This window comes from Onychomys torridus, chromosome 7, assembly GCF_903995425.1.
Source record: "Onychomys torridus chromosome 7, mOncTor1.1, whole genome shotgun sequence".
Taxonomy (NCBI): Eukaryota; Metazoa; Chordata; class Mammalia; order Rodentia; family Cricetidae; genus Onychomys; species Onychomys torridus.
This window is the reverse complement of record NC_050449.1, coordinates 99,218,484-99,241,587: the sequence shown is the minus strand read 5'-3', so window position 1 is coordinate 99,241,587 and position 23,104 is coordinate 99,218,484. Positions and strand designations below refer to the sequence as shown.

Sequence of the window (23,104 nt, the reverse complement as noted above, 5' to 3'; positions counted from 1 at the left end):
TCACAGTATCTTCACCATGATGGCCTCCAGCCTCCTGAGGGGTTCTAAGCAGGATCAGCTCAGACTCCTTAGGCCATTCTTTCTTACATACCTGCTCATCAGAGCCTCCAGAAGCAAAATACGCCCCCGTTCTTGAAAAGGCAACGGTGGTAGCAGGTCCCTAGCAAAACAAACAGAATAAACGTCAAAGGTCAGCTGAACACGGTAACACACCAGTGATCCCAGCATGTGGGAGGTGGAGGCAGGGAAATCAGGAATTCCAGGCCGGCCTGGGTTACATAAGACCCTATCTCAACACACATCCTACACCCACTCCAAAAAGATCCCTCCAGTCTATGCAGTCCCTGAAAGACAGCAGCAGTGGGACAAGGTCTGAGCACTCCTTCAACACCAGTCCTCCTTAGCCCTTGTCCAAGAAGCCTGCATGTGCTCAGGTACAAGAACGGCTGCTGGACCTCTGCTCTCAAATGTCTCAACAGACAGAGGCCAGGCTGTGGGCTCAAGGGAGGGCAGAGGAGGGAGCGGGACATTCACACTGGCAGTCTGGCCAGGCGGGCATCATTTTCATGGCTTCCCTACCAAGAAGCGGGAGGTCAGAGATGCACATCCAGTAGCGCACTGTGGTAGACCAGAGAAGTGGGAGCCAAGGAGAAGCCAATGGCTCAAGTGAACAAGGCCAAGTCAGGGGCCTGAGCAACAGGAAGGAGGCTGAGGAGGAATTACCGAAGGTGCGTGGGGAGTGGACCCAAATGACACCGTGTCCCTGCACTGTCCATGCCATTTTCCTTAGTTGGGACCTGGTAGGGTAATGTACTTCTCTGGCTTCCTAGGGACAAAAGGTCCGGGTGACCATCGAAAGGGGCATTTCAAGTGCATGCTATGCAGCGCTCTCCAACAAGCACACCCTGGTTGAGAGGAGTCATGATCTCCCACTAGGGAAAAAACAGTCCTCCCCACATGCCTGGAATCCATTCCAGAAAGACAGGCCAAGCAAGGTCACAGGCACAGATGGAACCTTCTCCCTTCCAACTGAACCTTTACCATGGCCAGTGCCTGGCATTCTGCAGGCACAACCAGATCACAGTTCTCTTACATCTGTCACAAAGGTCACCCAGTTCCTCTAGGCCAGCAGAGTGTAACAAGAACTGCGCACAGGAGGGGCTTTCAGCAGCCTGGGCTAGAGACAAGGGGACATGGGAAACACCCTGCACTCAGAGCTAGGAAGGACCACCATGGCTTAGGCTGGCAAGAGACCTCCCAGCCACAGCAGCTTCTCTCCCAGGACACAGGCTGCGAGCAGGGCTTCCCAGGCTCAGGCACATGGAGCAGAAGTACACGCCTGCTCTGGCTTCCAGAATCCACCTCTAGTTCTTCCTCTCTGAGGGGCTCATACTGGGGCGACAAGACAGGAAGAATTTCACATGGTCAGCACCGGTTCAGAGCCCTGCGCTGTATTAAGCCACCTAATCCCCAGAGGACAGCCAGTGCCTTTACCATTCCAAGTTGGGAGAACAAAGCCAAGAGGACATATACAAAGCCTATGCCTGCCTGTCACCTCCCTTCTCCAACAAGTGGATTCACAGGCTCAGGCCTACCCTACCCCCAGCAGTGCCAGGAATTCTAACCTACCATTAACCAAGATAAAGTGGACCCACTTTTGCTGAGAGGGAACAGCGCCCACTCATATCCATGAACAGTGAGTGTCAAATCCCAGGTGTGAGGCCTACTGGACCATGTGACTCCATTCTGAGTGACACTGGCTGCATTTGCAGAGAGTGGAGGTGGGGAACGCCCCTCCAGGGGACAGATGGCAAAGGGTTACAAGGCTGATGGAGGAAGGTGATACACTTTCAGAGAGAATCTACTTGACTGCTGACAATCTTGACCATTTGCATACCTGGAACTTTCTAATGAATGCATGGCGATGCTGTAAGACAATAAGATGCTTCTCATTTTGAGGGAAAGACAGGGAAGAAAGGAAAGGAAGGAGACCAGAGCGTGGAGTTTCAAAAGCAGACAGGCCCTTCGCCCACCCAGAGCTCCCGAGAAGAGCTCCAGGAAGGGCCAGCAGCGAAGGGAGCACACACACTCATGGCTCGCACTGCCTGTCATCACTCCACCACCAGCTGCCAGGCTGGGAACAAGATGTCAGCAGCAATAGCAGCAGACTCCAAGAATGCGCCCAGCTTATAGGGGATTAGGGCCAGAGGGCAGGTGCTAATGTTCTGGTGTTTTCCCAGGAGACCAAGTCTCTCAGGAGACTGAGGGATAAGGAAACAACCAGGAGGCTCTGTGGGGCCCACACCCCTCCCCAGTAGTGCCTGTTTACTGAGAGGCAGCAAGGCTTCTGCAACCAGGAGCCTCTGCATTCCTAGAAAGAGCAGCGCTCATCAGAGGCTTCTGCTAGTCTGCTGAGAGCCAAGCAAGTAGCCTGGGGCACTCAGAGTGCAGCCTGTACCCCACACCCCAGATTGTATCACCATGCCACTGGAGCCACCTCAGTTCATGAAAGCACCAACTAGAATGTTTGCCCCAATGACAAAATCACATAATGCTGTGTTTCTCAGATGGTGACTACACAGACCAGGCCCTCCTTCCTATGCTCAATGTTCGGGAGTTTGGCTCTCAGGTCCTGGATAAGCCAGCCTCCGTTGATCTTGCCCTTCACCAACGTTCTAGCCTACTCTACTGCTCACTGCTCCTCAAAGGCTGAGCCAAAAAAGGTCTCTTTCTCGGTGTTCCTCCTGGAGCTCAACACTGAGCTCTTCAGCCATCCCACTCTCCCTTCATTTTAAATAAACTCAAGGCGACAAACTTATCTCTGACACCACCTTAGCCAGATCCCAGAAGTTTCTAGTCTGCAACACTTTTGTTGTCATCCCCTTCCAAATTGTCAGTTTTGACTCAAGTTCTTCTTTAGGTCATCAGTTATTTGGAAGTGACTAACTCTAAGGTTTCCAAGCCAAGGGGAGTTAGGGAGTTCTTTTCTGACAGTGCCAGTAATCAAATACGGTATGTCTAGCTTCATGGCAGCCTAGTCTTTTCATCTGATCAGCTACTCCTGGTGCACTGGAGGCCAGCTCCAGGCAGGGATGTAGCTTGGTTCTTTCACCCCAGGTCTTCCCTGGTGCCTCCACAGGACTGGAGTGGGACTTGGGCATTTCTTGCTGGGCCTTCAGCAATGCAGATTCCAGCTGCTCTGCACCCCAGCAGCAGACTGGTCCGCATGCTGGGGACCCTGTCCCTTGTCTGCTCCTGACCACATCCATGCGGATGCTTCACAAGCTCAACTAGAGCCCCTCCCCTTCCCTGGAGTTCTTTATGAGGTGATTGTTCTTAACCTATCATGAACACTACATACACACGGTGTCTCCCCTGTTCTCTCTCCTGACCTTACCATACCTGGCTGACCTCACACCCAGTCCTTTCATCCCATGCTTCTTCTTGTCAACAGGATCTCAGAGGATCTATGCTGCTGATTGTTTTCTCTGCATTTTATGGAACTGTTTCTCATGCACTCACACGCACCAGGGCACACATGTGGAAGTAGGGGGACAACTTGCAGGAGTCGGTTCTCTCTTTCTACCATACAGGTTCTGGGTAGAGAGCTCAGGTCATCAGGAGCTGGAGAGATGGCTCAGCAGTTAAGAGCACTGGCTGCTGTTGTGTCACTCTGACTGGTTTAATAAAAAGCTGAAGGGCCAATATCTAGGCAGAATTTCCAGGTACAGAGGATGCTGGGAAGAAGGGCAGAGTCACCAGGAGATGCAAAGCAAGCAGGATGGGTACTATAGAGGTGAAATAATAAAGCCACGAGACAGAAAGTAAATTAATGGAAATGGGTTAATTTAAGTTATAGGAGCTAGTTAGAAACAAGCCTAAGCTATCAGCCCAGCTTTCATATTAATAAGTCTCCGTGTCATTATTGGGGAGCTGATAGTCCCAACAAAAAAGTCTGACTACAGACTGCTCTTCCAGAGAACCTGGGTTCAATTCCCAGCACCCACATGGCAGCTAACAACTGTCTACAACTCCAAGATCTGACAGCCTCACACATACATACATGAAGGCAAAATAACAATGCTTGGCAGCAAGGACCTTTACCCACAAGCCATCTGGCCAGTTCTTTGTCCATTTCCATTAATTTACTTAAACAGCAAGCATCAGGCAAAACAAAGAAGCCCATAGTGACTAAGTTAAATTGCACACTCTGATACCTTTAAACAGATCTCTGGACTCTCCTCACACTCTCCGGACTCTGTGACACCTGAATTCTGACCATGGTGCCCCAAGAGCCCAAGTCTAGGCAGGCACCCTGACATGCCACGTACTAGCAAACAAACAGGGCCGTCACACCACACATGCCCCAAGTAGGCAAAAAAGCAAAGAGTGGCCATCACGGTGACCAAGGAGGCCAAGGGACTTCTGATGTGGGTGTTCTGGCCTCTGACCCTGTGTAGAAATTCAGTCCAGCATACCAGATGCTTGTATATCCAAGTGGTGACCCACAGGGACATTAAAACTCTGTGTAGGAGGTGCTGCCCGTGGAAAGCAAAGCTCTCTCTCAACCCTGATCTAAGACGCCTGCTCCTAGCTCTTAACTCTGGATTGCTAGAGGGTGACAGAGGGCCAGGCTGACTCTGGGTTTCTTACAATGGTACACATGAGTTACTACTCCCTGTCTTCACGGTACCTTATACTTCCCAGAGGAGTCCAACCAATACCAGGTAAGACCCTATTGACTATCAAAATACTCCTTCAGAACAAAGCGATTGGACAAGGGCTGAGTGCACTCAAGATACAGGGTGGAGAGACATTCCAGAAGCTCACTTCCACTGCTGCAGCCCCAAGGGCAACCCAAGCACCTAAGATTGCTCTCCCTCACTTCCCCAACCCCAGTCTAGGGCCTGGCATGGCCCAAGTGTAAAGAATACGCGTGTAGGTCCCTCAGAAGCCTGAGCTCCCACCACGAGTGCAGTCAGCAGCCTCTGCCCATGCCTAGGCCTGTGGCAAGTGTTCCCACCCACACCAGGGTAGCTGTCTGCACTTGCCGGATGGTGTGCAGCTCAGTCACTCCACAGTAATACTCTGCAGTAACACGAATACCAACTGCACAGCCACTAATACCAGATTTAACTCTCTGCCTACAGCCCACCCACCATCTTCTCCCAAATAGCTCTAGGGGATTTAAGCCAAATGAGCATGGCTCAAGACTAGGTTTCAGAAAATACAGAAAAATAAATCTATATTTCTAGCACCTTACCCCCACACTTGCCACACAGATCTGGGAGGGCCCTGCTCAGGGCACGAGGCTTCAAATGACAGCTGCAGTTGATGGAAAAGCCTTTCCCTCTCCTGCCGGTATTCCCTGACGTAAAATGAGGGGGCCACACTGCAGCTCCTTTACAGCTCCCACTTCCCCAGATCTGCACTGCATGGAGAGACAAGCTGGGATTCGTTCCTCCCTGCTTAACTGCCACCAGGGTGGCAGACTCCCCAAGCCTCAGACTCAGGGCAGGCCCCTCTCTGGAGCTGACTTGACCAGAAGAGTGGCAGTGTCCACTTAGGGTTCATCTGGAGGCTTTAGACAGCCCGCTGCATTCCACCATTGCTCAGAGGCTCCAAGCTAAGGCAGAGTGTTAAAAGGCCAGGACCCACACAAGTCCAAGCCAGCTCTCTGGCCTGTCAGCCATGTCACTCAGCAATCTCCCCACAGAACCTCAGAAAAGCCATCCTCACATGCCCCCAGATGCCAAGCAACAGGAACTGTAAAATGGACCCTATGTAGTTCTGAGTTCCAAAGTCGGATCTACATGAGAATACCAGAAATCTTTATGTCTGCAATAAACTGGCCAATTTCTAGCCAGTTTTAGTCCCCAAAGCAACAGTATTCCAAAGTATTCTTTAAGAGGAAGTTGAATCATCAGGCTCTGCCTTTTAAATGGGATTAGGGGCTCTTATGGAAGAGCTTGAACACAGGGAATTTGGCTTTTTTGCCCACCTGTTATCTGCCAAGTGAGGTGGAATACATGGCACAGGATTCCTCCCCTGAAGGATGTGGCATCGAGGTACCACCTTGAAAGCAGAGAACAGCAACAGCAACAGCCTTCACCAAAGGCTAACACCTTCACTTTGGACCTCCCCATCTCCAGAGCATGAGAAAATAGCTTCTGATCTTCATAAATTTCCCAACTTGAGACTTTTTTTTAATTATAGTTATTGTTTTGAGGCTACAGCACACTAGCAGCCCGGGTGGCCTTGAACTTGTAAACCTTCTGCCTTAGCCTCCTAAATGCTGGCATTGCTACTGTGTGCTACCATGCTTGAATTTGGGGGCATTTTGTTATAGCAAACAAAAAGCAAAAAAACGAACAAACAAACAAAAAACCAACAACAACAACCAACCCTGCTTACCCCTCAGAGTGAGCTCATAGTAAGAGCCCCTCATCCACAAAGTAAGCCCTTAGCTCAACAGAATAAGTCCCTTACCCCAGAAGGGGGCCGTCCCACACAAAACAAGCCCCAGCCACACAGAGCAAATTCCTCACTTAAGAGCAAGCCCCTTGACCCAGAGTAAGCCTTTAGCTCAACAAAGTAAGCCACTCACCCAAAAAAGCAAGTTCTTTGCCCAACAATGTAAGCCCCTCACTCCACAGTGAGATTCTAAGCTTCACAATAGGGGTCCTTCACCCTATATTGAACCCCTTAAGGGTTCATAAATATTTCATTATATTCAACAGGGGAGGCTGCATATATAGAATGCCCTTCGAGTGGGCCGCTGGGAAGTCTGACCCATCACACACCAGAGAATGACCAAAGTACCACATGGTCAGACTCCTTGGCTGATATCGGCCTTCTACATCCCCACAAAGCTCCAAGAAACTCAAGGCTGACTGGGTGATCTTGACTTATCCTGGTGCTTGGCAAGTTACTTCGTGCTAATGCCCTTGTGCCAAAGGAGACAATGGAAAGATACACTGAGGCAGCTGTGGCCTCAACCCAGATGAGAACACCACCCAAGCACTGTAGCCCTGACCCTTCTTCCTCCTACGTGGGACCCTTCCCTACAGTCTCCCCAAAAGCGCCCGCTTAGGCCTTGCCCTCATGACAGGACATGGAAGCACAGCTCTCCAGCATGCACAGCCCCTCAATACTCTTGGAGGGCTGCTTCCCGATATGACTGTGAGGCTGACCTCCCCAGGGCTCCACCCTCAGCCTGTGCTCGCCCTCCTCCCACATGTGTGGAAATGGAAGTATAAGAAAGTTGCTGTCAGCCGGGCGTGGTGGCGCACGCCTTTAATCCCAGCACTTGGGAGGCAGAGCCAGGCAGATCTCTGTGAGTTCGAGGCCAGCCTGGGCTACAGAGGGAGATCTAAGACAAGCACCAAAACTACACAGAGAAACCCTGTCTTGAAAAACAAAGGAAGGAAGGAAGGAAGGAAGGAAGGAAGGAAGGAAGGAAGGAAGGAAGGAAGGAAGTTAGTTGCTGTCCCGCTTGCTTGCCAAATGGAATTCCCTGTGACAGCTTTCTAAGGATTGCGCCTAGGAACTGCCACTAGTTGGACCTCCCAAAGTTGGTCACACAGCAATAAAGTTGGGATACAGCAGCCATGAGGCCTGCTGCCATCTTATCCAGGCTAGTGATGTGGAGCCAAGGGTGAAACCACAACTCGATGTCAAAGCCACATGTGGCTGGCAAGTGAGGGCAGCAGAAACATCTCAGCTCTGCTGTCCTGAGACGTACATAGGCCTCAGTGTCACCCATCTGCAAGTGTTTTCAAATCTGCCATCCTGCTTATCTGCAGGACAGACTCACTGGGCAGTCAGGAACCACATACAAGCCCTAGAGCTGCTAAGCCACACCCAGCTGGGAGGGCTGGTAACAGCTCTGCTTCATCCCCCATCAAGTCATCACCTCCTGGAACACAATGCAAATGCTCAAGTCACCAGAGCCCACCTGCACCTCTAGAAGATCAAGGCAGGGAATGGACTTCACAAGCAGAGGGCCCCAAAGACTGCTTACCTGTGGGACTGGGGCCCAGTGGTCTGCAGCCTCTTGTGATGTGGCTCCCAGCTGACCCTCTCTCAAGGACTTAGCCAGAGATGAAGACAGAGAACTTCATGGAGCTTAGCCAAACCTGCTTCATAACAGCTGACAAACCCTCTCAAGTCACAGAGAGCCCAGAGCAGCCTCCAGGGATGGAGTGGATCCAACTCCACTCTTGGCCACAGCTCTCCATAAGCAGAGTTCAGTCCAGTTGGTGGGCTTTATGTTTGAACCAACTATCCAGATAATCAAGGCTGTTTTACCTATAACATCCTCCCTTTTGGGAAGCTGACACTGAACTTTCTCCAAACAGGGCCAGGCAGGTGAGCTGGACTGGGCTGGTGCAACTGAGGCTCTTTCTCCAGCACCCTTGACCACATTCTCCCTTGCTTCTGCCCTGACACTCAACTTTTCAAACCAGAAACACTCTATATCTTTAGTAAGTGCCCCAAAGAAACTTCAAAGCTGCTACCGCATCATGCAGGGGTGAGGACACTGGCTGTGGAGAACAGCACTGAGCAGCCACCACCAGCTGAGTGTACAGGAGCCTCACGAAGGGCCTTGAAGAGGAAGGGGGCAGACAAAGAACACAAAGGTATCTCTAGAAAGAGCTGGGATTCTGGGAAACGTGGGCATGGAGCAGAATCTGGGCAAACCCTGGCTTCCTGATCAGCCTACAGAACTCTGAAGAAGCCAAGCCTAGGGGATACCCTGGGCTGGTAGTACCCCCAAAGAGGGCTAGGTGTCAGAGACCTCAACAAGAGAAGCTCGTAAAACCGGTGACAAAAACCCTGTTTCTGTAGTGGATATGGGGCTTATAGGGTGAGCAGAGCAAAACATCTGGGCCTTAGGTTCTGACTCTCTCCGTCATCTGAGCTGGGGAGACAGGCAGGGCCCGCCCACTCTCATCCAGCCCTCCGAGAACTTTACAAGACTCGGTCTGTCCTTGTGGTTTAATTCCTCTGCCTTAACTGCAGTCCTCCACAGCCCAAGCTGTGAGCACCAAAGAGTAGGCCATGCCCTCCATTTCATGTCCCTCCTGCCTGACTCAGGGAGCAGGGAGCAGATGCCAGACAGCTGCAGAGAAAACAACATCAACAGCTCTGCCTTTATGTGCTGGTTAATGCACCAGAATACTGGGGAGGACATTTGCAACCCACACTGAAGTGTCCTCGGGCTGCGAGAAGTCCACCATTCAAAGGACCCTCACAGAGAGGGAAAGTCTGGACTGTCAGTTGTAAGCACCTGCTTACGAGTTGTTTCTGAGAAGTGCTTTTGTTTTGTCCACGGGGAGCGGGAGAGGTAGCTTCATGGGCCCTCACGGTTACACGAGAGTCTAAGCAACTGGCTTGCAGTCACTACATCCTAGGACACTGAGCACTGCACCTGGCGTGGTGGCCCAGGGAAGACAGGCCTACTCCTCAACATGGGAAGACAGGGGCTCACCACTAGGGGAGAAACAAGTAGCTTTCAGGTCCCAAGAAAGAAGAAAAGGCTATGTCCTCACCTCTGAGCCATGGTCAGAAGGCCTGCATGTGCTCCAACAGAAACAGCTCTGGGAGCCCTACGCTAGAGACTCCACACCTGGCTGTTGGCCCAGGTTACACAAGCTCCCCCAGAGCACCCTGAGCCCTTGAGGACCAAACCTACTTCTTGTCCTGCCTTCCTCCAGCTCACACTGGAGAAAAGGTCACACTTAACATTTCTGAACTCCACACTCTCCCCCACTTGCACATGGTGACTATGTTCCAACAGAAGACACTTTGGTGACTGATCTGTTTAGCAGGAAACAGCTACATCTCAACTTCCTGGCGGGGTTGTACATGAGAGGCCTGGCCCCAGGCCAGCTGCTGGTGAGAACTGTATGCAGCCCAACTCCTGCAGATGACCCACAGGAGCCATCTACTTGCTACCATCGACCAGATTGTTCACAGGGCCGATGCTCTTTGAAGCCACACAGACAGAAAGCTTCTGCTCCTTTGATTCAATGCCAGGAATTCCTAAACAAACATGCAGATTCTCTCTCTTGCCCCAACCTCTAAAAAACATGTCTTTGTCTCTGAGGTCATGGAAATCAGTGCATCTCAGAACTCCAATGGTGACTAGGGTTCTAAGACACTACTCAACCACCAGACTGAGGCGCCTAAGCCCTTTAGGAGACTGATTTCATTCAGCCCACACCTTTCCCAATCTTAAGTTCCCCACTCCCTTTCCCTTCTCAGGCACATCAGGTTCAACCCCAGCAATCAATTGAGGTCACAAAAAAGGCCTCTATCAGCTCCTGCAGATGCCAGACCTATCTCTGCATCTCACTGCATTGTCTAGGCTGAGATGGAACCACAGTGGGCTCCAGGGGAAGGCCCCTCAGATGAACCCCCCGTCAGGTGAAACCTAGCCATGCACCTGCATCAAAGCTGTGCTTCCGCCCCACGCCATGCCAATACCCCTCACCTGGTGCCCATGGAGTGTGTAGAGCAGCCGGCCCTCCATCAGGTCCAGGATCTTCAGGGTTGAGTCGCTGGAGGCTGTGATGAGGTAGCTTCCCGACGGGTGGAAGGAGAGGGCATTCACGGCTGCACTGTGTACTGGAGAAAGGACAGCCATCAGGCACTGGCTGGGAGGCCCGCAGAACACAGCTGAAGCCTGGGACAGGCACTGAGAGTCACCAGTGCCTCAGCATTGGCCTTGGGGGGCCAGGCTAGAACAGCCATTACTTAGCGAGGTAGGGAACCCTACATGGATTTTCCAGGAGAGTGGCACAATTTATGGATAGGGACCAAGTGCAGGCAAAGGGGGACACCATGAAGGAACAGATACGGCAAGCAAGAGGATCACACGCTCCTTCTCCTTTCCCCTAACACTCTAGTGAACCTGGAAGAGAAGAGGCAAATAGAGTGCTGAATGTCTGACAAAACAATACAATGTGCTATCCTGCAGGACAGGACTCATGTGGGGAGAGCAAGCAGAAGATGCAGATTGTCAGGGGCCAGCAGGGCTTGAACTCCCATCCTTGTCTCCCCACTGGCCTGCCTTTGTGACCCTAAACAGTCACCCTGACGGACCCGGGCAGCTTCTTCATCTGCACCACAGCACTGTTGGGGCTGGCATGCAGATGCCACTAGTTAATCTCAACTGAACCTTTGGACCCCAGTGCCAGCACGGGTATCCCTCTGGCCCTGTGCCCTTCGACTTTACCCATTTGGCACCCATGACTCCCTTCTCCACCATCCCTACCAAGCCTACCATCTATTCTGGTGTCCCTCATTCTCCAAAAATCAGTCACCCCAACTTTGTGGCTTGCCCATCTGTAAAGCCTTTTCACCCCTTGTTCCCAGTGGGCCTAGAAGTCTCTTGCCCTGTCCCTGATCTTCAAGTTCTCCACTTAAAATCATCTCCCCTGGGGGCTTTCTGAGGAGATAACTTGAAGATAAACTCCTGGCTGGGCCCTGTTCATTCACCCTTCCTGACACACAAGCCTCACACCAGTTCACCCTCTCCTTTACATGCTGCGTTGAGACTCCCATCTGCTGTCTTGAGACATCACCACCTCCATCAGAGACCAAGCCAAGTGCCTCACTACTGGCTCCGTGGCTGGCCCCAAGTGGGACTCAGAAAATGGAGAGGGAGCAGTTACTTAGGATGGCTGTTCAGAAAGAAGCCCCTGAGGCTACGCAGCCCTTCCTTGAGGTTGAAGGCATGTTGTATATGGAGCTAGTAGAGATGGGCAGAGCCACGTAGTCCCCAAGGGGAAGGAACAACATCATAGCCAAAGCATGACCTGCTCATCACAGCTGCTGCAAAGAGCTTTATACCTTCCTGCTCACTACCACTACTCTACTGAAGAGACCAGAGCAGCTGAGAGAATCGTGACCCTGACAGGTTGGCATTGCCACAAATAAAGAGGCAAGTTCAAAAGCCAGGCTCTCCCCTGGGCTCTGAGAGGATGTAGGAACCTCTGCAAGGCCCTCAGCAGAGCCCACGAGGATCACAGGAAGCCTCAGATGCTAACCACTCTGGTGTACTGATGTGTTAGGGAGTGTGGAGACATGTTCCCAAGCACACTTAGGGGAGACAGCCAAGGCTTTATGTAATCTGGTATTTATATCTGAACAACACGTTCCAAAGACACAACTCCAGGAGGCAGCCTGGAGAAGATCTGAAGGCTTCTGTAGCCCACTCCTGGAGACCCCTCAGCCTGCCCTCAAAAGAAGGCCACCCAAGCCCCACCTAAGAAAGGAAGCAGAAGCAAGGACAGTGGTAGACAGGTGAGCACCGTGAGGCATGCTCAGGGAGCCTGGGCTTCCCCTGAGCCACCAAGACAGCAGCAGCAAACAGACAGACATACAGGAAAAACACCCATACCATATGTACAAAAATAAAAGAAATTAAAAAACGAAAACAAAAACAAAAAACACCTCTTCAGTAGGGTGGGGGGTGTGGATATGTTTTTAGGAAGCAGTGACCAGAGAACTCAGGACTAAGAATTTCAACTCCAACTCCTGGGCATGACAAGGGCAAGCCTGCTGAAAGCCAGTCAGGAGAACCATCTGCCGGTCGGTAGTGGCACACACCTTTAATCCCAGCACACAGGAGCAGAGGCAGGCGGATCTCTGTGAGTTGGAGGCCAGCCTGGGCTACAGAGTGAGTTCTAGGACCGCCAGGGCTACACAGAAAAACCCTGTCTTGAAAACCAAAAAAAAAAAAAAAAGGAAGGAAGGAAGAAAGAAAAAGAAGAAGAGAAAAAGAAAACTATCTCTCCTAGAAACCCTGTGAGTAAAACACTAGGGTGTGTAGGACCCAGTGTGGGAATGGTGGGCAGACTCCCAAACCCTTCCTACTGAAGAGCTAGATTTGCCTTTCAGCTGCGTGGCTACAGGCAAGCCTCATGCTCTCTGTGGAGGAAGCGGAAATGCCCATGTCTGGCTTGTCACCCAGGCCTGTGCCTGGATCACGGACCTGCACATGCCTGTAAACCACAAAGCACATTCTAAGTTCTGGGATGGCGGGGGCTGCTGCTCAGATGTTTGAACAGTCTTAATGTGGGCTCTGAGCATATGGCACTTAACCCACCTCCACGGGAAATGGCACTCCCAGGGCTCCACCAACCCATACTGCATTGGGAAATCAGAAATGCTCCTTGCATTGATAGTCCTCCTTGCCTGGAGGACCGTCAGTCAGCCTTAGATGAACAGTGATGGTCATATGCTGAAGCTCAGAGCTGAGGCAAGCATGACTCCAACAACTCAGTCAAGAGCAGGAAGCATGACCATGGGGCAGCCGGTGCACACTACAGTAGTACTAACTACATTCTCTTAGAAGAGCCCATCAGCCTCTCAAACCAGAAAGCTACTTAGAAGTGTCTGGCAACCACCCAGCATCACCAGGGGAGACATTCGGAATCACTGCGTCCTTAGGATTTCTTAGGGATCTGCAACAGAAGAGAGATCAGAGGTTGGCTACCACAGTACTGAGGGGCCTTTTGAGCAATCAGCCTCCAAACAGACCTATGGGTGCACTGAAGAGGTGTGTGCCTCCCAAGCACTGTTTTAGCCATGGGGCTCTCTGGGTAGGCCCTAGACTTGAGCAGACCTATCCAGAGCCTAGCATCAGACAGCAGAGTGAGAGGTGTTTCTCCCCCACCAACCAGGGGTGAGTTTGCTCTCTTGTGAACACCTACCAGGTACCACAGCCTTGTGTGAGAAACTCAGGAGGAAGCTGGCTGTGTTTATAGGGTGCCAAAAGTCCCCACAAGGCTCCACCACACACCAGGACAGCTGACAAATATGACCCTACAGCCTTGCCAGGAGTTCCATCCCAAGTGGCAAGGAGAGCAGCAATCACCCACTGAAAGCTTTCAGAGGAACCTGTGGGTTGCAAGCACTCTGGTCCACTCGAAACTAGGCCTTGATGCTCACTCAAGTCCACACACCTCCTAGCTCGGCTAGCACTGAGCTGTCCTTCTGCCCATGACCAAGCTCACTCCCTTAAGGACCCACAGGCCTCTTCCCCCATCTCCTCTCTATTGTCCCACCTCCTGCCTGCCTCCTCCTGAGACCCTGTTCTCCTTCAGGCTCTGCCTTCCCCCAGCTATCCCATGGTTCTCAGTCTGGCTGCTTTGGAGACCTTTGCTCTTCAGTGGTCCTCCAATAATAAGAGCACAGGCTACGGCACTGGCCCTTCTCATGTCCCAGATCCCAGGGCCCAGTGGGATCCTCCACCACCACAGCATCCGCATCTGCCTCTACTCACTGTACTTAAGTGGTCCCCTTGGTCTGACCCCTCTGCACTCGGACGCCTGCTACACTGGGCATGGAAATCCATGCACCATCGGCCAGGGTCTATCACCCACACACACCCTAGCAGAATCTCACTCAACTTTGTCCTCTCAAATGCCCCTCATCCATTTGCTCCTTGAGTGTCATGCCCCAAAGCTGCCAACCATGAGGATTTGGAACCTTAGGTTTAGAGGTGGCATTCAGTGTCCTTCCAATGAGTGCATGCTGCTATAACTCATGAACACCAGCTCTAGGCTCCCCCGATCCATCAGGGAGACTCAGACTCTGCTGGAGACAGCTGGAAATCCTCTTCTCCCAGCGTGGGGTTGTGTGGCACACAGCACACCAAGCATTGCACTAGAATCCCTGCATGTCCTCTCTCATCGGATCACCCCTCACAGAACACAGCCTGAACTCCCAGCTGCGGCATGCCTGGCTGCTGCATGCCCTTGTCCCTTTCCTGCCCCCATCTCTCTGTCCAAGCCCTCCTGGCTCTGCCGCCTTCACCAGTCACCGTGGAGATAATGTCCAGTCTCCAACCCTAGGCCTTTCCTTAGGCCTGGCCTGGAACAAAAAAAGAAGTCTCTGAGCCCGAGGGAGGCCCACACTTCTCCAGATGGAAGGCTGAGCACACTGCTGTTCTGCTCTAGAAGCCAGGAAAGAACACCAATGGCAGATGCCTAGGCTCTTGGAATAGGAAAGACCTGGTTTTCGTGGCTAAGGCCTGCCACCTGGTGGTGATGCTGTGTACTGTATGCCTAGACAAATCCCGGGGAGAGCCAGGAGCAGCAGGCACGGTCACTGTTGCCATGTTGTGCCAGCCACTTTCCATTCTTCACTCGAGCTAACGCAAACCCGTATCATACGTAATCAGTGTAAGATGAACCTATCACTGTCCAAGAGCTCCAAGGGGTCAACTGAACTCGCCCAGTGTCACACGGCTGGGATCCATGAAGCTGGCTACAGAACCCACGCTCCACTCTGTCCTGTCCCAAACCAGGAACTTCTCCCCATTCCAGAAGCTCTGCTCACCTCAGTAACCCAAGAAAGTGGTCCAACATCTGAGAAGCAACCAAGAAAGTGCTGTTGGGGATACTGGGTAGCGAGTGCTAAAGACTGAGCTCCAGGCTGGGCAGCGTGGCGCACGCCTTTAATCCCAGCACTTGGGAGGCAGAGCCAGGCGTTATCTCTGTGAGTTCAAAGCCAGCCTGGGCTACAGAGTGAGATCCAGGACAGGCACCAAAACTACACAGAGAAACTCTGTCTCAAAAAACAAACAAACAAAAAAAGCCTTTTCTCTTTCCACTCTCTTCCCTCCTCACGGTCTCTCTGTCTCTCTCCCCTTCTCTCTCTCTGTCTCTCTCTCCCTCCCTTCTTTCCTTTTTCCCTCTCCCCATCTCTCCCCCTTTCTCTCCCAATAAAGCTCTAGAAAGGTAAAAAAAAAAAGACTGAGCTTGGAGCTCAGCTCCCAGGACTGCTCTGCCATCCAAGGGGACAGTTAAATGCAGCAGGGCCTGGCCTGGAAGCGGGGCCTGGCCGGAGTTAATGTCAATCTTCTACCTGGTTCATGGCTCTAGGCAGATCTGTGGAGAATAACATGAGGCCAAGCTCCCACCAACAATGACCACTATGGGTAGCCCTGTCTTCCTGACCCTGGGAAGTCATCACAGGGAGAAATGAATAGTATGGGAGCTCTCAAGAAGTAGCCCTTAGGGACAGTCCTAGCCAGAAACCCACAGTGTAGTGAGTCTGCTATCCCATAGCAGGGTACCTCCTAATCAACATGCCAAGCCAAGACAGCTATAGCACCAACTATTCATCCTGGCTAACCCACAGGATTCCTCCCAGCTCAGGGCTGGGCCTGGGCCTGGCTAATCACCACGGCAATGAACCACAAGCCTGGCACTAGCTGTCTCCCCAGAGCTACCTGTGGGCCTGGGACACTGTCCACCACTCACGTTGATAATGCTGCAGCAGCCGGTGAGTCCGCACATCCCACACCTTCACCGTGTTGTCCATGCCTGCAGCCGCGATACACGTCCCACTGGGGTGGAAGTCCACATAGGTGACAAAGCTGGGGAGACAGGATGGTCACGTGCTCTGAGAGGTCCTCCTAGGTTAGCATGGACCCAGAAGTGTCCTGTCCCTGTTTGTCTGTCCACCCAGTTCCCTCAACCTGGAACACGATTCTTCACCAGGTGGCCAAGAAAGACCAAGAAGCAGGTGACATCAGTGGCCAGCAGTGAAGTAAAGTAGATTTATCAGGGACCGTGTCCCCCCCCCCCTCCCTCTCTCCCTTCTCTCCCTTCTCTCCCTCCCTCCCTCCCGATGTTTCTTTGAGACAACAGCTCGCTATTCACTATGTACCCAGACTCATCTTCCTACCTCCCTTCCTCAGACTGAGATTACAAGTGTGTAACCATGCCCAGCCCACTGCTCGGTTCTCAGTACAAGTGGAAACAGCCATCTTCAGACCAACAAGTCAGCCAAGTTGCTCTGAGCTTCCTTTTGGCAGGGCTAGCTCCAAGACAGGTCCTGCCAACTGAGGCACAGGTGGGAAGGTCCACCAGGGCCACAAAGACTACTAATCCATCTATCTCTAGAAGACAGGCCAGGAGCCTTCAATGCACTATCCTCGGTACTCGGGCACTCTGGAGGGGCCCCTGCCTGTGAGTCCCGGCTTATAGAAAGAGGAGTAAAGCTGCAGTCCGCTTAGACACTTAGGAAAGCTATGCCCTGCTCAGAGGCAGGCTCCTCCTTCTCTGCGTGTATGGTGTGGTACAGAACAAAGAGCTGCTGCCTGCTACAGGAACCAGAGGCTTTCATTCATAAATCATCGCCACGGGTGTTGCCAAGTTTTGTTTTGTTTTGTTTTGTTTTTTGAGCTGGGGATCAAACCCAGAACCTTGTGCTTGCTAGGCAAGCACTCTACCACTGAGCTGAATCCCCAACCCACTGCCAAGTTTTAACATGCAGTTTGGGGGCTGATTCAATGCTCCGAGAGACACAGTACATTCTGAGAACCAGAAACTAAAGAGGGAAAGAGACCAAATTACTGCATGACTCTAACTGAAGTGTTTCTGCTGGGGGGGTGGGGGGGGCAGGCTTAACTGTCCATCCACAAAGAAAAAGGTACAAAGCTCACAGAAAAGGCAAGTCAGCTGGAGAGCAGCAAGCAGGGCTGCCACTTGCATAGGCCCAGTCCCCAAAGGCCACTGGGCCTCCTCATGCCCTGAGCTGTGCAGGAGCACCTGCAGATGGAGAACACCAATAAGGACTCACCCGCCATGCTCACAGTATGAGTGGACACACTCCCGACTGGTCTTGTCCCACAGCTTGACAGTCTTGTCATCACTGGCCGACACGATGAGCCGCCCATCAGGGGAGAACCTAAGTTGAACGGGCATAAGGCACACACTACTAACAGACTCTGATTGCCACACCATCTTCTCTACAGCCACCTCTCCCCACACGCTGTTTTCTGAGCCAAGAATTCTCTGAGCATTTTAAGCCTTTTGTGTTATTGTGGTTTTGACATAGGGTCTCACTATGTAGCCCTGGCTGGACTGCACCACTCTATATGTAGATCAGGCTGGCCTCAAACTGTGGCAATCCTCCTGCCCCCCAAGACCTGAGACTATAGGTGTGCACCACTAGACCCAGCTACCTGACCCAGGAACTCCCAGGGTCACCTGTGCTGCTCTCGTACCCTCAGTGGCCCTGGCAAGTGGCTTCCCTCTCTGAGATCCGTCCCTCCAGTGCCCACAGTCAGCATGCAGTAGCACAATGCACAGAATACCCAGGAGGCACATGGCCTGCAGCAATACACAACTGGTACTGCTTGATGTACGGAGGAGGTCAGGAGCCCCACATCGGGACATCAGCACAACACAATGGGCCGACAAAAACGCATGGAGGTCCTGAAGCCCACCATCAGAGAGAGGCCTACTGTGGACATCATACCCGTGCCCCCTCAATTCTTAGGTCCTTCAGCATAAGACCTCTCAGAACAGGGCCTTCCCAGAATAAAGAATGGTTCTGGCCTAGGGAATAAGTAACTTCCATGGTATCCGCAGAGGAAGATAACTCAATGGTCCCTAACCTCTGATTTTCATGGTTTCTTAGCGGTCTGGCCACCCTAACCCCCTCCTCTGGAGCAGAGCTGTGACATGAGAAAGCTCTGTTGGAAGGAGCTGAAGAGGCCACAGGCAGGCATATCTGTGTCTGCAATTCTTCAAGTCAGCCAGCATGCTATGTCACAGCACTGCCTCCCACACGAAAGCCAGGGCCTCAAGATCAGCCCCCACCTAGCAGCTCTGGAGCACAGTTAAGCTCTGAGGAAAATAGGCGAACCCAAGTGCCAGAGAAATGTGGGCTCAGGCCCCAGCTCTACCACCTTCCCACTGCATAACCCCAGGCAAGATACTGTTCTGAGCCTGTTCCCTTTTCTGCCAAATGAGAAGGACGCTCCCTAGCTGGCAGAACTGTCCGGAGGGAGGCCAACAGGAGCTGCTGCTGCGTCCTGGGAGTACTCAGCATCCCTGGCAGAGGGGCGTGGCTGACTAATGTTATCACACATGAGCCAGTGAAGCTCCCGACAAGTTCAGTGCAGCAACCACAGCTGCTGACGTGTTACAGATTAGGAAATCTAGGCTCGGGGATACATCCAAGGTCACAGGCTGACACAGTGTTCCTCTCTGCCCCCACAACCCTCCATCCTCCCGGGTTTTCCAGTCAGGGAATGCTCACTTGGCACAGCGGACCCAGTTGATGTGCTGGCTCAGGGAAAACAGGAATCTCTGGCGATGAGTTGACCACACCTTGACTGTCTTGTCGTCAGAGGCTGTCACGAGCGACTGGCCATCACTGCACCAGTGGACACTCCTCACTGTGGCCGTGTGTGCACGAAACACGGTTGACTCACCCTTGCTATGCGGATAGATATCCAGACTCAGGAGATTCATAATAGTGACATGAGGAGCTACAAGTACAGCAAGTTCTCTCTCTCTCTCCAGGCCTGACTGTCCCAGTCTCCCCTCAGAAAGGCAAGAGCCACCCCAACAGAAACAAAGTGCTTCTCCCCACCTCTACCCTCATGAGTCCTTCCAACCAGAGGAGACAGCCCCAACTAAAGCCCTCTGCTGGCACCTCTCAGAGGCCACATGTCCCATTGTGACCAGCTCAAAGCCAGGATAAGGACCCAAGTCCCTCGATGCTGTCAGTCCCTTGAGGTCCATAACTCACACATTGGGTACCCAGATGCGAACAGTCTTGTCTCTGGAGCCTGAGGCAAGCAGGTGTCCTGACGGGGAGAAGTTCACACAAGTCACAGCGTCCTTGTGGCCCGTGAAGCGGTAAGCACGTGACTGGGGCTTCATGTGCCAGATCATGAGGCATGAGTCCATGGAGCCGCTGGCTGAGGATCGTGGGTGACATGATTATTCTCAGATCTCAAGAACCTTGAGCACCTGCCTCATTGCTGGGGACACAGGAGAGCAACAAGCCCAGCTCCACCTTCACAGCAGGGCAATGAAAAGGATCCCAGGGGTGGCCCGCACTTCCTGTGACTGCTGACATGTAGTTTGGAGAGTTAAGGCCTGGCAGTTCTCCATGCAGCAGGCCAACACAGGAACCAGACTGACAGGCCATTCACATGCCATTTCTGACTGCAACCCAGGGTCCTATGAAATGACCCCTGTGGGGTCTCCCCAGTGATACTCTGAGAGCACAGGGGCAAGTCCTCCCGACACTCAGGAGCCAGTCAGACACAGAAGGCCTTTAACTATTCAAAGGACCAACTTGGGGCTAGAGAGCTGGCTCAGCGATTAAGAGCACTTGCTACTTTTCCACAGGGTGGCTCACAACAGTCTATAACTTCAATTTTGGGGAGTCCTGTGTCCTCTTCTAGACTCCGCGGGCACCATGCACATGCGTGGTACACAGACAAACATGCAAACATTCATACAAATAAGACAATCTAAAAATAAATTAAAAATAAAAGGACCAAACTTAGTAAGACACCTCAGGAGGGGACAGACAAAAATGGCTTCAGCCTCCTCTCTGCTTACAGCAGACCACTACACTGACAGCTTCTGACAAACCTCAACAACAAGTTAAAGAGGCAAGCCTCATCCATGGAGAAAGGAATCTGCAGCAGGAAAGCTATTTAGGAACAAATATAAGGAAGTGTACAAGGAAGGGGTAGCGGTATGGAGTTGGGAGACGGGCCTGCTTCAACACTCTTTCTCACTAGTAGGTCCCTGTAAAAAGAAAATGTGCCACATTCCCGTGGGCAATCAAACTGAAGGCTCAAGAACAAGGAGCCAGTTTGGAGCCCACTCCAGAGCAGACTCAAGAAGTGGCCAGGATGTGGAAAAACCTAGACCCTAGTCTCTCAAAGGATGCATGACCAGCATGCATCGAGCCTGAATGGATCTGCACCAGTTCCTTTTCATATATATTATAGCTTCCAATTTAATGTTCACTATGGGATTCCTGAGTGTGAGGAACAAGTGTGTCTCTGATTGTTGTGCCTTTTTTTTTTTTAAGATTTATTTATTTAATATGTATACAGTGTTCTGATTGCATGTATGTCTGCAGGCTAGAAGAGGGCACCAGATCTCATTACAGATGGTTGTGAGCCAACATGTGGTTGCTGGGAATTGAACTCAGGACCTCTGGAAGAACAGCCAGTGTTCTTAACCTCTGAGCCATCTCTCCAGCCCCCTGTTGTGCCTTCTTTTGGGGTTCTTTTCCTTGTTTGTTTGTTTTGTCCAACTCTGATGCGATAGTTTTTGTTTTATTTTATTATATTTTATTATTATCCCTTAGAAGCCTTTTTTTTTGGGGGGGGGGGGTTCGAGACAGGGTTTCTCTGTAGCTTTGGAGCCTGTCCTGGACTAGCTCTGTAGACCAGGCTGGCCTCAAACTCACTGAGATCCACCTGCCTCTGCCTCCCGAGTGCTGGGATTACAGGTGTGCACCACCACCGCCCGGCTGCCTGTTTTTTTCTAATGTGAGACAGAAAGGGAGTGGGTCCAGATGGGAGGGGACGTGGGAAGGAACTGTGAGAAGTAGAGGGAGTGGAAACTGTAATCATGACGTATTTTGTGAGAAAAAAGAAACTTTTTCAATAAAAGGAAAAAATTAAAATAAATAAAGGCTGCATGACCCTGGCAAGGCTGCTAACCTCTCTGAGCATTATACCCTTGTCATGTACAACGGAGCCTATGGAGCCTCATAAGCAATACAAAGGATTAGACAAGGCAGCAGTCCTGGCTGTACTCTGGTGTCCCACACCAGTCCTCCCAGGAAGAACTCAGCCTTCTCAGTCTAGAATCGAGAGCCCCAGACAAGATAAATGCCTTCTCTTACCCAGCTGCTTCGTGTTGAGACTGAAGTCCACACTGGTGACTGCATCTCGGTGGCCCTTAAAATGCCTCTCCAGTGAGGGGTCATCCTAAGGGAGAGCAAGGTCAAATGGGTAAAGCCCGAGGAAGGGGCTTCTCTGGGACCAAGACTCTTCCTATAACCAGGAGATGTTGAAAACACTCAAGGTATTTTTTTTTTTTTTTTTTTTTTTTGAAACAATGTTTCTCTATATAACAGTCCTGGCTGTCCAAGAACTCTCTCTGTAGACCAGGCTGGCCTGGAACTCACAGAGATCCACCTGCCTCTGCCCCCTAATTGCTGGGATTAAATGTGTGAACCACCACTACCTGGCCACTCAAACGTTTTTTATAACTTGTATATAGGAAATCCTAAGGAATCCACTAAAACCTATTAGAATAAATGAATAAAGTAAGAAGGAAGGATACACAATCTACAAACACAGGCCCATGAGCAGATGAATCAACAAATCCACAACAAATGAGCCAAATATGGGTCGAGTGTGGTGCCACATACCTTTAATCCCGGCACTCAGGAGGCAGGGGCAGGTAAACCTCTGTGAGTTCTAGGTCAGCCTGATCTACATAGTGAGTTCCAGGCTAGCCAAAGCTACATACAAGACTTTAGGAGTTATACCCCAACCATAGTAAGTTATCTCCTTCCATCTCAAACATCAAAAACTTCAAAAAGAGGATTTTAGGAGCTCCAAGGAACCCAGCTTGGGAAAGGACATTTCTATGGCATATCACTGCTACCCCACAGAGCTGTACCCAAAACAAAGGTGAGGCCCAATGCCCAGCTCCACCCCCAACACACCTGCCAGACCACGCCTTTTAACAGATGGAGTGGTAGTTCAGGGGAGGGCTCCAACTATGCAGCAAATACCCATTCAGTCTCTTGTCCTCACCTGAGCCTCTTGGAAAAATAAGGGCAAGGTAGTGTCCATCCTAGGCTCAGTGGGCAGAAGCATGTTCAGGTCCAACCCTGATCAGTGGGACCCCCTTCCCAATGCCCTCTTCCCTGCGAAGTTCCCTGCATGTGGGCCTCCTCTCCCCTAAAAACAGTATGTTGTTATTTATGTAAACAGAACATCAGACTGGCAGTCAAAAGTCGAGGTTCTATTTTTGCCCAAGTCTTTAGGTGCATCAGGGACCATCGGCTACCACCTCGCCAGAGCACCAAGCACTTTGGAAGCAAACTCTTATTTAAAAGACCAATTTGGAGTCCTTTTCTGGACTGAGAGCGAGGTCACAATCGGTCCCAGGTCATACTAAAGGCTTCCGACACCTCAGGCATCCCCATGGCCTGTTTCCACCGACTGGAAAGGACGTAAGAGGACAGGATGACGAGGCTCACACTGGTTCCAGGCCACGACAAGGCCTTGCATGTGTCT

General features: G+C 51.6%; 1 protein-coding gene across 5 annotated transcripts in view; it reads right to left on the bottom strand.

The window, feature by feature from the left end:
- The window catches only part of Poc1a (POC1 centriolar protein A), a 106,568-nt gene that overhangs the window by 49,089 nt on the left and 34,375 nt on the right, over positions 1-23,104 (bottom strand). For all 5 annotated transcript variants that reach the window (XM_036193182.1, XM_036193180.1, XM_036193184.1 and 2 more), the window contains exons 3-9: positions 21,697-21,781; positions 19,567-19,738; positions 19,072-19,251; positions 17,605-17,712; positions 16,281-16,396; positions 10,499-10,632; positions 92-160 (exon numbers count right to left, since the gene is read on the bottom strand). In XM_036193182.1, the coding sequence (XP_036049075.1) occupies positions 92-160; positions 10,499-10,632; positions 16,281-16,396; positions 17,605-17,712; positions 19,072-19,251; positions 19,567-19,738; positions 21,697-21,781 (864 nt within the window). The remainder of the gene's footprint in view (positions 1-91; positions 161-10,498; positions 10,633-16,280; positions 16,397-17,604; positions 17,713-19,071; positions 19,252-19,566; positions 19,739-21,696; positions 21,782-23,104) is intronic.